The 12817-nt window shown below is 50.7% G+C and overlaps 1 protein-coding gene across 3 annotated transcripts in view; it reads right to left on the minus strand.

Annotated features, from left to right (window-relative positions):
* Positions 1–12817, minus strand: part of Nfatc1 (nuclear factor of activated T cells 1) — a 108887-nt gene that overhangs the window by 34632 nt on the left and 61438 nt on the right. For all 3 annotated transcript variants that reach the window (XM_040757783.1, XM_040757785.1, XM_040757784.1), the window contains exon 8: positions 10046–10178. In XM_040757783.1, coding sequence (XP_040613717.1) covers positions 10046–10178 — 133 coding nt within the window. The remainder of the gene's footprint in view (positions 1–10045; positions 10179–12817) is intronic.

The raw sequence follows: 12817 nt of genomic DNA on the forward strand, positions 1-12817 counted from the left end.
AACGTGTTATTCAGGTACTAACTCAGCTCCAGGCACGAGCCTGTCTAGACAACTCTGTGGGGGTAAGTCATGCTGCAGGAACGACCCCCACCCAGAATCAGTGCAGCTGGCTCGACCATGCTGTAAATCCAGAATTGGCAAGAAACGGGTAGAAGATAGGCCCTGAGAGGCACCTAGGGGCAGAACCGCAACCAGCCAGTTTCTATGAGCACAGGCCTGGCCCAAAACGGGTACCCGCATCTCCGGGAACACAACTGGACCAGCAAGAAGGATCCTGGGTACAAGTGGTTCAATTCAAAGCCAGTATCGGAACATGAAGGTTCAATTCTAAGAGAGACTGGTCGTTTTCAGGGCTCGTATTTTTAAAAAGTACATGACTGGAAGGTTGAATTACTTCCAGACTAAGCTGCTCTGTGTTCATGGCACTGGGTCCCCAGCCAGGTCCCAAGGCCAATGCAACTCTCCCATAAAGCAGCCTATAAGATCTGTAAAAACCCAGCCCCAACTTCCCAGCATGACATGAAAGACAGTCCCAAACACAGCTGCCCAGTAAATGCCAGAGAATGTAATTTACCTCCGCATAGGGGCAGGGACAGTGAGCGTGGGATGGACCTGGGCCAGCAATCCAGAAGCCAGTCAAAGAGTGGGGTGTGGTGGATGCTCTGGGGAGCCCTGCAGATTCTGGTGTTAGGACCAGTTTAAAATACCTCAGACCCGAACTGCCCTGACATCTTGCTGACCACCTCAGAGTCTTCCTGGAATTCAAATGGTCACCTGGGCAAGCTGAATGCAGGAGACTTAGCGTGCCCACAAGGAACATGAGCCTGACACCCAAGTTTCTATCTCTGGAGGAGCAGAGTGAACCAGGATTGGGATTTGGGAAGGAGACTATGCAGTCCCTACCGTGGACCAGCACCTCCCTGCTTTTCTACTCTGCCCTCTGCTCCTTCCTAACAATCTTAGACTGGGACTTCAGTGCCATTCAAGAATTACCATGCCACCGCCCTGGGGGAATGTAGCCTGTTTGGTTGGACAGATGGAGACAAAGACTTGGCAATTGCCATTCCAATAACACTATCTTACATCCAGGTCTGTCACCCTCAGAGCCAGACCCCAGCCTGATGTCACACAGGTCTGCACAAAGGGGAAGAAGGAACAGTGTTTTCTCCTGCATCTGCTGACCCTGGGTGGCAAGTCTCTGGCTCCTGTCCTGAGGACACTGTCACGGTCCCACATTTGACATATGTCCATCCCTGATGGAGGTGGCTGGGTTATATGCCACTCAAAGATGGAGGCCACTGATGACTGGATGGTTACTCAGAATTGCTGAGGACTGCTTGGAGACAGAGTGATCTGTCCCTCTGGCCAAGAAGTGATCTAAGAGTCATATTCTGTTGACCTTCTATGAGGGTCTGCATAACTACCTCCTCAACTGAGGTTATACACCACCCCTCACGGTATCCGCAGAAGCCCCACACATCTCAAGACTGCCTGTGTCATCTGCAGTTCTCATGTGGAGGTGAGGGCCTTGTAGGATGGGGCCTCTTGTTTCCCATTAGTCAGGAAATAGGACGGGTGCCACACAGAGGCCCAAGGCTCTGGTCTGCCTCCTGTGCCAGAGGGAAGCAGGAGAGTGATGCAATGTCTCCATGCTAGGCTGGGCAGGGGGCAGGTAAGGAGACTCGGCACAGTGTAGCCCACTGCCATGCTGTGGATGGCACACTGAAAACACTACATCACCAAAGCTGTAAGTTTATAATACGTGCTTTATTATGGAGAGCAAGCATGTGAAGGATTGATAACAATCCTTTGGGCCTGCTGTCAGGTACAAGGGATGCCCTCGTGAATAAGGCTGGCTCCTGCTGTAACTGGTCCCTCACACCCAGTACAACACAATGCTGTGCCTGTGTGGCTATGAGAGGTGTGTGTCATCATGGATACCTGATGCCGTGTGCCCCTGACAGCCATCCACTCTGGTCCAGCAACCTTGCACAGCACAGCCCCTTGCACGACACAGAAGAGCTGTCACATGCAGATGCTGGCGTGGGGAGCCCTGCCCTCACAGAGACTAAACAGAGCTGTCAGGTTGGCCTGGAGTCACCTCAGTTTGTGTCCTAGGTTAGGATTCACTGGCCTCCAGGATTCCTCCAGTCATGTAAAGGTGACACCATGGGGGACAGATAGATGCTTAGTCATGGGTGGGGGAGGCTCATTTCTGGCCCCATCTCCTGCAGCCACAGTCTGTGGGCCAAAGAGAAGTAAAGAGCATGCCTGGCCTTAGACTTGATACTTGAACCTAGCCACCGGGTGCCATGTTCTGTTGGTGCTCTAGTCCTCACAGGGCTTCATCTCTTCCCAGCTCAGGCTGGGAGGCTCTTTATGGACAGCTGTGCTTCTAAAATGTCTCAGAGGCACTCTTCAAAGGCTGCCTGCTAAGCACAAGGTGCAGACAAGAGCCAGGGTCTCTGTGGCCCAGATCTGAGGCACGCTACAGTATGTGGCTAGGGAATGTGTCTGCTGAGCCCCTCCTCGGGCTGGGGCTGCACGGGCACACTGAAAGCTCTCCTCTCCTGGCTAGCCACAGACCCTTCTGAAGCCCTCTACCGTGTGAGTCTGGAAATAGCCAGTTCTGTCCAGCTGCCCTAGCTCCCTCTGCTGCCCTGTGTCCAAGCTTGCTTGTAGACAGCCGATTCCTACCACCCACATCTCATTCAGGATCTGGGTCTATATTTCATAAACACCCAATGACTAACTTAGGAGAATAGAGAAGAGGCAACCTGAGGGTCCTCAACAGGACCCAGGAGAAGATGGAGGCTCTGAACCTTAAGACTGATCACCTGGATGACAGAGATAGGTGAGACCAGTTCTTCTGCGGGTTAACACAGTGTATATCTCCCTGAGAGGAGTCTGGGAAGACTCAGCCATACTGTGTCACATTGGCTTCAGTAACCTCCAGCTGGAATGGAGTGTGGCTCAGTGGTTAACAGTGCTTGCCCAGGGTGCAGGAACCCTAGGTTTGACTGACAGAACAGCGATCAGGGTCGAGTATGCTCTCCTCCAAAAGGTGGCTCTTTCCCCGGGTGATGTGGGTATGTCTTTTGTCCCCTCTTGTGATGATCACAAAATGTGCCTGGTGACACACAGACTGTGCATCTGTTCTTAAGGGAACCTGCATGTATCTATTGTGGACCAAAGTCATGCAGATGGGCCCTGGTCTTCTTTGCCTGGGATCAGTCAAACATCATACAGGCCTTTGTGCAGACAGACGGACGGAATGGTTCCTACTTTAAATGCAGCACTCTGGGGTATGGACTCCAGGCTCCACAAGCTATCAGCACCTCACAAATCCAGTCATTTTATTTGGGGGAAAGATGACAGCTTGCAAAGAAATTATGGACAACTGATCAACCTTGCTATTCAGTTTTCACTGACATCTGAATCTGGGCCCCCAACCCCCTCGCTCTGAAGAGGACCTAGCACCTAACACATGACACGTGTGCACAGAGAGAAACCACACAATTGTGTAAATGGTGCTTGTTTTCTTGCCCGGCTCAGGCTCCAGTGTGTGAAGTGCTCCTGTGTACCAAGGGGGCAGTGACCACTCTCGAAAGAAGCCATCACACAAGATACAGGATGGAAACGGTTATGACCGAAGTGTGATCAGTGGGTTAATGCATCCCTACAGCATGTACTTTACTAGCTACAAATCAGTAAGATCTGCCTAAAGATTTCAAGGCAGAGCTGTGGGTACCCAGTCTGCTTCACCAAACATTCTGGGAACCTGTCAATCACAGGCCATACCTTACTTCCTAAGCTCTACATCTAGAGAAGCTGGGAAAACTTGGATGCCCCAAAACTCATGTTTAAGTATCAACCCCCAACAGGACTATTTAGACATTGGGTTTTTAGGCCTCCCATAGGGTTGGTGACCAGTGTTTAACCAGCTGGTAGCATCTTGTCATTGTCATGGAGCAGGCAGTTAGGCACCACTATAGATCCCTCTTTTTGTCTACAGAGAAACCTGGCGACAGGCAGAATCAGGCACTGAGTGACTTGATGCCTTCCCAAGGCCTTCACAGTTCAGTACAAGCAAGGACATCTTCCATCCATGTTTCCTTACTGTATGCCCGCATTTTCAAGCAAACGCAAGCATTTTGTCTTGAATTACTTTACCAGTTATGTTTCCAGTACTGGACAAAAGAGTTTTTTGTTCAAATTCTAAAACTAGAAAACAAAAGTCAAATTGTCCTCATGGCAGAATGACATTAAAGTCCGAGTCTCACCATCAACAAGAACGGCCCAGGAATGATAACTCAGGGGCAAGATTTCAGGGGTAAAGACTCTTCTAAGTTCAGGCCAAAAGGCTTCACACATCTTCCCGCTGTGTCCACAGATCCTGCAGGTCAGGGACCTGAGGAGCTGGCAAGATGGAAAGACACGCCTGCCATTCAGCATGCAAAATGGCTATGCAGCTGTGTGGCTTCCAGCTTCCCGGGAACACGGGAGCTAGTCTCCCGGAGAGCTTAGCTGGCGGGATGAGTTGGGGTGTTAGGGGGTGATGCTCACAGGAGTTTATGTTCCGGCAGAAGGCACCAAACTGAAGGACAGAAGCTGAGCCTGTGGGGTCTGGAAACCAAAGCTATCCCTGAGCATATGCCAGGTGGGGAGTGATAGGGACCATTTATGCTTGATGGAGGTGGTGGTCACAAAAGGCCATCCACACCAAAAGCATTCCGTTCTAGCAATAGCTGCGGAAGCTGCTCCTTGTGACAGTAACTCCCCCTCCAGCAGCTGGGGCTCAGGGTCTGCGACACTACACAGGACAGGGCTGGGTGTGGCAGCAGGGACCTGAAACCACTTCACAGGCCGCATCAGGCAGGCATCTGTGCTGGCAGACCACAGGCGGAGCTACCTCCTGCCCGTCCTCCTGCCCGTGCACGCCTAGGCGCTCAGTCTCCTTGGGTGTTCGGCTCACCCTGACTCACACTTTTGTTTGTTTGGGGTGGCACATGGCCCTTAGATTTCTAAACAAAGCTACCTTCCTGGCCTCCATCCTAATGGGCTATTGTGTCCTGTTATCTCTCCGTAAGAGGCCACAGGACAGGGCTCCCTGGCCTCCCTCTCCAACCCTGTAGTTGTAGGTTTCCTATCCTTGCGGCTCTTCAGTGGAGGCACAAACGTCACAGGCTTCCTTTCCCAGCAGTCCAGGTGGCGCGTGCGCTCCGTGGTTGCTCTCTCCCTCTTGTCCTGTTATCTTCAGGGCAGCCTTCCACCCTTCGGTTCCTCCCCTATGTGAAAACTAAGTCCACAGAAGCAGGTGTGTGCACATGGACGTGTCACACGAGTAAGGGGCCTGCACCTCTCAGTGCCATCAGGTTAGCACCTAGGCAAGGGGGACACCAGGTCTCATTTCAATTTGAGGCCTGGGGAGACCTGGGAGACCACAAAGTGCAGAGATGGCTTCTTCCAGTGCCTAACATTCCTCATGGATGCGGAAGGCAGGCAGAGCGCAAGAGTCAATTCTCTTTATCGTCATCATACTGGTACCGGTGTGAGAAACAGATCCCTCCTCACCGAAGATGGATTTGAGAGTTTGAGGGGCCAGGGCTCCTTGATCCAGAGGTCTAGGCAGTTCTTGGCCATTCTCCCAAATGTCTACTGACCCGTGTCATTGAAAATCGAGGTACACACCTACTATGGCTACAATGGCCAGTTGGTTACTGAGGTCATTAGGAAGTTGAGAGTAGTTACCAGCTGCAGCTCCAGGAGCCAGAGACAGCTCTCCCTTGCCCAACCTGACCTCTGCTCTCTCCATGAGGACTTTATTTGGCTTGGAGGAAGGAAATCAGGAAGCAGGGTCCCTAGGATTAACATCACGCTACAGTCACACACCACATTGTGATCCGGCTGTCCCTGTTATTGTCCCAGTTGCTTGAAGTCTTGGGGGAGGCTCTTTAGACAAGGAAGGCTCAAACTGAATGACGACCAGTGAGGGGAGCTGGATGCCCTGCCCTTCATCCTAACAGCCTATTGTGATCTCTCCATAAGACGCCCTTGGATCAGGGCAGCCCTTAGCCCCCTTCTCCACCCCAGGCTTCTAATAGGAGAGCAGCTGCATGACAGGCAGTCAGAACACAGGCAGAGAGCCATGGGCTGTGCACAGTGCTGCCATGCCATCATGGTCTCTGTACCCGGACCAGGGCAGTTACAAGTTGAGGCCTGACATTTTCAGTGGAGTCATGGCCAAGGCAGTGACTAAGCTACAGAGGCCATGATGCCAGGAATCCATCATAAGTTGGGGGGGTGGCTCTGCTTTTATGTTGGGCCCAGGTCCACTGCTCAAGTGCACCCAATTTCTGTGATTCTAGAATCTAATGATACAACCAAGAACCTGGCAGCAGCAGCATCCTCTATTCCTCTGAGATGGAAATATATCTCGGCAACTGGCATATGACAAGAAAGATGCACTTATTAATAACTAGGAAGGGTTCAAGAAAGTCCCTTGGGGTGTTTTATTCTCCAGGTCAAGCATGGCTCCACCCCAGAGTCCATGGAAGGAGTCGATTCAAGGACCGGGCAGATCTGTCCTGTGGACTACACTTGTTCAGGGGTTACTTGACTTGTCCGCTGAAGTGCTTTTCCTGTCCTACAGCCATGTACTGGTCTCTGTCCTCACACAGGTGCCCAGGGCTGGGGTGGGGTAGGTGTCCTGGGATCAGGACAGGGAGCATTCACTCTCACCTGCACAGTCCTGTCCTGATTGGGAAGGCCAGGGGACTCGTAACTAGCGAAAATAGTCACTTTAGATGAAGTTACAGAATTTCAAAATCCCACAGTTTATTTTCTCATTGCACAGAAACACTGACTTTGGGGTGTGCTTTTAAGATAAATCAATCTGCCTCTCTCTCTAAAGTAGCCCTGCACCTGTGGATGAGCACCAGAGTTTGCTGTGCATAGTTGGGAGACAAAGCTGTTCTGAGGGCTCAGATCGGTAGAGACGCTCATCTTGGAATTTGGCAGGAGGCATCCCCACGCCTGCTCGTCGTTCCGTAATTCTAACTGACATGTTGGAATAAGGACTCAGACCTAGACATTCCTGGCACAGCCCCTGTCTCATGATGGTGTCCATCTCAGTCCCTATGGCTCAGGAAGGAAGACAGTGCACTCCCCTTTCAGGGAGTAAAGCTTTAAAAACAGTGGTAGACAAGAGACTCAGAAAGCCCCCGATGGCCTGGTCTGGGCACGCCTCTCAGGCTGCAGGTGCTTTTCTCATCTGTACCTGATGACTGTCCCAGAGACACCATGGGGACCGGTGCAGGATTTCCAATGGCATGTTCACGGTCTGAAAACGGTGCCTTACATTCAAGTGGAACTTTTCCTGTTAGACACACCCCAAATGGAGATGGGGGGCGGGGAAGCTGCCCTTCCAGGGCCACCACAGACCATGCACCAAAGACATCAGTCCCCAGAATCCAAAGGTCCTAGACACTCGTCCTAAGTTCCTGCTGCCCGACCACTGTCACAGTTTACTTTGAGAGTAAGGAAGAAGGATGGCACAGGCTGGGTGCCAACCAGTTGAGCTTATCCTGCAGAAAGCTAGTGGCCAACGGGTGTCCCTCCTGCCACATAAGGAGCGGAACACCGTGGACACTTTGATTCCCAGCACCCTGAAACTCACAGGAGCCTGCACAAGGGCGGTTCTGTGATTCTATGTATCTATGGATGAAAATGAATCTCACAGGTACGGTTGAGAAGGATTTATTCCTAACAGCACATTTTATGACCTTAAGAACCTGTGCCCATGGTGGTCACTGATCTGTGAAGTGCAAACGTACATGAAGCCCACTTAATAACACAGGAAGACTTGGGGAGGGGAGGCTTGTAACTTCACAGCCAGTATCTAAAGAGCAAAGCACAGCACCGTAGAGCCAGGCTAACTGAGAGTCTCCCATGTGCCCGGGAGGGGCTCCAGGACTCTAATGCTTTGATCAGAGAACATGGGTGCTATGAATACAGCCACTTGTCAGCATCAGCATGCCCAGAAACATATCCCAGAGCAACAGACGGCACAGAGCACGGAGGGAGAGCACCAGACAGAACACGGGACACAGGAGCTGGGGTTCTCCATCTGTGTGTTTATTTATTAAAAAAAAACCAAACCAAACCAAACAAAACACATGTTGATAGCCAGCCAGGCACCAGGCAATGAATAATGCTGGGGATTCAACCCTAAGGTGGCCAAGGTCTCTCTGAAGGAGCTCACAGTCTAGTGGTGTGGAAACATGGTCACTCCCTGGCTCCAAGCTGGTGGTGGGCAGCCATCTTGGGGTTGGAGGCAAGAGCCAGGGCAGCAGGATGAAAAGGTTGAAGAGAAGCCAGGACCATATGGCTGAACCCAGAGGGGCTGAGGAAGACCTGCACCACACAGGAGCTGATGGGCAGCAGGGAGGGTCCAGCCAAGAGGCTATGTGAACTGTGGGAGGCAGACTTGTGCGGAGTAAACAATGGCGTGCCTGGATGCTGCATCGATGTGGGGCGGCAGCGTGGGAGGCAGGGGCGAGCTCCGCCACCGGGCGCTGGGACCTCACTGCACACTGCACACAGACCCCTCTGACACAGTGCTTCTTACTAACACCATGCAAAACCCCAACAAGGACTCAAACACGTCACCAAACAAGGGGAAATTAATCTTCATCATGTTCCTACATCGTTCTAGAAAATGCTGACTGTTTTTTCTTTGTAAGGCTTAGACCTTTGTAAATTTTGGATCAAACGTGCTTGAAGTATAGTCAGACCTCAATCAGTGCGCTTTACAAAAAGAAAGACCCAGTATTTGCTTTTGTAAGAAAGATTACACATTATTTCATGACAGAGACTTGTGGGATAAACTCCAGAGCGGTGGCAGGATGGGGCGTGGCCAGCTGTGCAGGGGCTTACCCAGGGCCCTCTCACCACTGCTAACACTGATGCCCTTGTATGAGAACAAGTTATTGTTATAGTTTTTGAAGGGCATCCCTGGGGTTTGCCTGATAAAAACAGCTGATGTCAGCATTTTAATACCAATTTTTCTTATAGTCTAAGCTATTCCAAACGCCTGTACACTTAAAAAAAAAAAAAGAAAGAAACCTTTAAAAAAATCTTGCTTTTACTAAGATAGCAAGATAGCAATATGGCTGCTTTCATGGGCAGCCTTTACTATAAACTGCCCCTCTTAAATGATAGGAGTATCTTGAGTTTTAGGGGGGAAAGCAACAATATAAAAAGGTTGTTGACATAGCTGAGCTTACTCACAATACAATAGAACTCAGGATAACAACCCACTCTGTCCTCTGCACACATATCCTGCCCCAGGAAAATGGCCACACCACACAGGAAACCCTGGATGCTTGGGACACACCTTTCTACAAGCTTAGGGAGGTTTTTTTTTTTTTTTTGTAAAACAAAACATAAAACAACAAAATATAGTATTTTCTTAAACAAAACACCCTAGAAAGTTGAAAAGGTGAACGTATCACTTCTGAATGAAAAGAAGTCATTCCCCAAATGAGTAAAGTCAAGCAGAAGACCTCCTGCCTGAAAGTGTAACATCACCAGGAGGGAGTGGGGACACGCTACATGCTGTGTAGAACCATCGCCATGAGGACAAAATCATACATGTGACTGTGGTAAGCTTATTTTTTAAGCTACCTACAAAATTTTGCCCTAACAAATACTTTTTCTAGCCCATAGACTCGCAGATGGTTAGATATATACCCAGACCTCATCAGCTCCTGAGCACGGCAAGGCTGCTTGGCCGCTGCGTATTTGCGAAAAGGCTAGCAAGTGATTACCCCAGCATGCACCAGTCACAGGAAAACACGCCCCGGCTTCGCTTTTCTTTGAGTGGGTGGGCGACTTGGTCTTGTGAACAGGCTATCACGTGGTGTGAACGAGCAACACAGCCACAATGGTTTTTAGGACAACATCCTCTCAGAGCCTCTGTGGCTTTAGTAAAAGCCTCCTCGCCGCTCACTTTCAGAGCTTAGGGTTAGAAAGACAGCGTTACCATTGGCTGGAAGGTACGTGAAGTGCTGGTACTGGCTTCTCTTCCGCTTCCCATTGCAGACGTAGAAGCTGACTTGGACAGGGCTGGTTATTCTCTGGTTGCGGAATGGTGGTATCTCCACCACCAGGGAATTCTGGTGGGAAAACAGCAAAGAGAAGGCAGTCAGGACCCCCACAGACCAGGAATGCTTGTACTGAGGCATTGGCATCAACTCAGAGCGGTCCAGAGGGCCTCGGCTGGTGGCTTTTGAGTGCGACCTGTTCATATTTGATCACGAATCGGTCGTAGTGTGCACTCTCAGGGAAGAGGGACCCTGAATTCCCACATGACTAGAGGCTGGAAGACCTTTATACTGGAACTGAGACCAAGAAGAGCGAGCCTGTGAGCATCTCTCAGAGAGTGGAGTCACCCCACTGCTACCGGGACAGCAGATTCCAAGAACTACCCCTGCCCCAACATCCAAGGCCCAGTGACCTTTAGACAAAAAGAACTGCTCTCTGCCTACTCATGAGGCACTTCTTGGAGGCATGAGAGGAGCTATTCCTTGTGGACATTGTCTAGTGAGGCGTTTAACAATTGTCACGATGTCCGCCAGAGTCCCCAATTTCCTCCAATGAAGACATAGCAGCTCTCAGCCCAGGGCAGTGGAACAATTGAGAACACAGGGAAGATACAACTGGACAGCTTGTGGTGGCTGGAGCTTTCTTTCCTGATTTTAAACAGAAATATACGAGTATTTCCCATGCTCTTTCAAGGGCAAACAGAAATGCAAGCCACGGGTACTTAGAACTGAGTGGATACACTCAAATGAAGACTGAGCTGACGAGCCCCGGGGATGCCTGGCCCTAGGTGAACCCAGAGCGTGACGCAGCCACCCTAAGGAGATTCAGTGCTTCAGAGCGCTATACTAGATTTCTGCTGGGGATTTCAAACCCATCCAGTTTCTTCATTTTGTTTCTTTCGTGTGATTTTAGTTTAACAGGCCAGGAAAAAAATATCAGAAAAATCCATGGTATCATTCTTTTGTTAAAAGTCATTAGCCATAGCTTGTTATAATGGTAGCTAATCGATTGCAGCAACTTTATTGAGTTGTGTTAATAACAAAGCCTCAGTACTAGAAACAGAAATTGGAAGAACTGCAGACCCAGCCTCTTTGATTACAGAGGGAGCCTGGCGCTGAGAGCTCTTAGACACAAGCACCAGGGCAGGACTGGCTATGGCGCCCTCTGGGCTCTGTCCCCTGGGTCCATCCATCCAGCCCCAGGGCATACTAACTCTGGCAACCCATGGCAGCTGTTACACTACCTTCACCTCATTGGAAGAAACTAGGGTGGGGGAGGGGTAAGTAAAAGGTGAACGAGGGAGCCTGCACTGTGCTCACCCATGGCTACGTGGCCACCTTTGTAGGAGGCTGCCCCAAACTGTGGCAGCTCAGGTCTGGGCCGTGTCCAGCTTTTGGTGGTCTCGCTGTGAAACTTGGGTTCAGTTAGGTGAAGGGGACAGAGACTGTCTCTGGATGGCGTTTAGGAATTGCTACACTGAAGGAAGCTTTAGGTACAGCTGTAACTCAGTGGTGGCAGCCGCGCCGGGCGTTGGTGGCGCACGCCTTTAATCCCAGCACTCGGGAGGCAGAGGCAGGCGGATCTCTGTGAGTTCGAGGCCAGGCTAGACCGACAGCCTCCAAAACAGAGAAACCCTGTCTCGTAAAAAACCAAAAAAAAAAAAAAAAAAAAAAAACCAGTGGTGGCAGCCGCTACCAAGTCTGGAAAAGAAATGGCTCTTCAGAAGGAAGCAAGGAAAAGATGTTGATGCTCAGGCTGGAAGGGATACAGAAAGGCCCAGCGGGGCAGGCTGTCCCTGGCACATCAATGAGGTGCACTTTAACCCTATACACAGAGCCCTTCCACAGCAACTCTGCCCTGAAACACACGGAAGGAGGCTGGAAGAAGTGTGGCCTGCACTCGAATGACGGGAGCATGTCAACGTCGTCAGGGGCGACATGGGCTGCAGCTAGCTCGGGCTTTAGGAAAACCCGCTGTCCTAAGTTCACATCCTTAGCTGGATGCAATCTATAACCACACACACAGCAGAAGCCCATCTTTAAAATATCTGCAAATGCAACATGAGAGCAGCGCACATATGTTTCTGCGTGTGCCTCTATGTGGTGTGTGTGAGGATGCCTGTGTGAGGGTATGGGGGGGTCACTATCTTCAATATTTCCTTAAGGGCTTCTTGGGTGAAGTCAAGAAACAAGACTGAGGCGGAGAAAGGCCTCTTCCGGAGGCACCGAGGATGGAGGCTCCATGTTTCACCTTCATGAACAAGTATCACCTGGGCCAGAGAGCTTTTCCACCTGACAAACACTTTGAACGGTCTCTTGGGAGTGGATCAGTGCCTAGAAGAGGAGATGCAGTAGCAGAGCAAAGATGCGTCATTCTGACGGAGTCACCTAGAGGACAGGGAGGCAGTCTGTGCCTGCTACAAGGGAAGCAAACAGCCGGGTGACTGCCATGCTAGTGGGAGCCATGACTGCCTGTCTACTCTGTGAGTCCTCCCACTTACCAGCATGTCCTATCTGTGTGATTCTTGCTGCCCCTTGTCCCCGGGTAGCCCGAGAGAAAAAGCCCTTTACTCACAGCTTCCCAGGGTTTCGAACTCATTCAAACCCTATTTCTACACGCTCAGAACATACCACATGCTCCCTTTGTCCTGTGTTCACAAGAACGCTGCCCAGACTATTGGAAAGCAGTCAGTGGAGTGAGCTACAGAGTT

The sequence above is a fragment of the Mesocricetus auratus genome, unplaced genomic scaffold (assembly GCF_017639785.1).
Source record: "Mesocricetus auratus isolate SY011 unplaced genomic scaffold, BCM_Maur_2.0 Super-Scaffold_100015, whole genome shotgun sequence".
Taxonomy (NCBI): domain Eukaryota; kingdom Metazoa; phylum Chordata; class Mammalia; order Rodentia; family Cricetidae; genus Mesocricetus; species Mesocricetus auratus.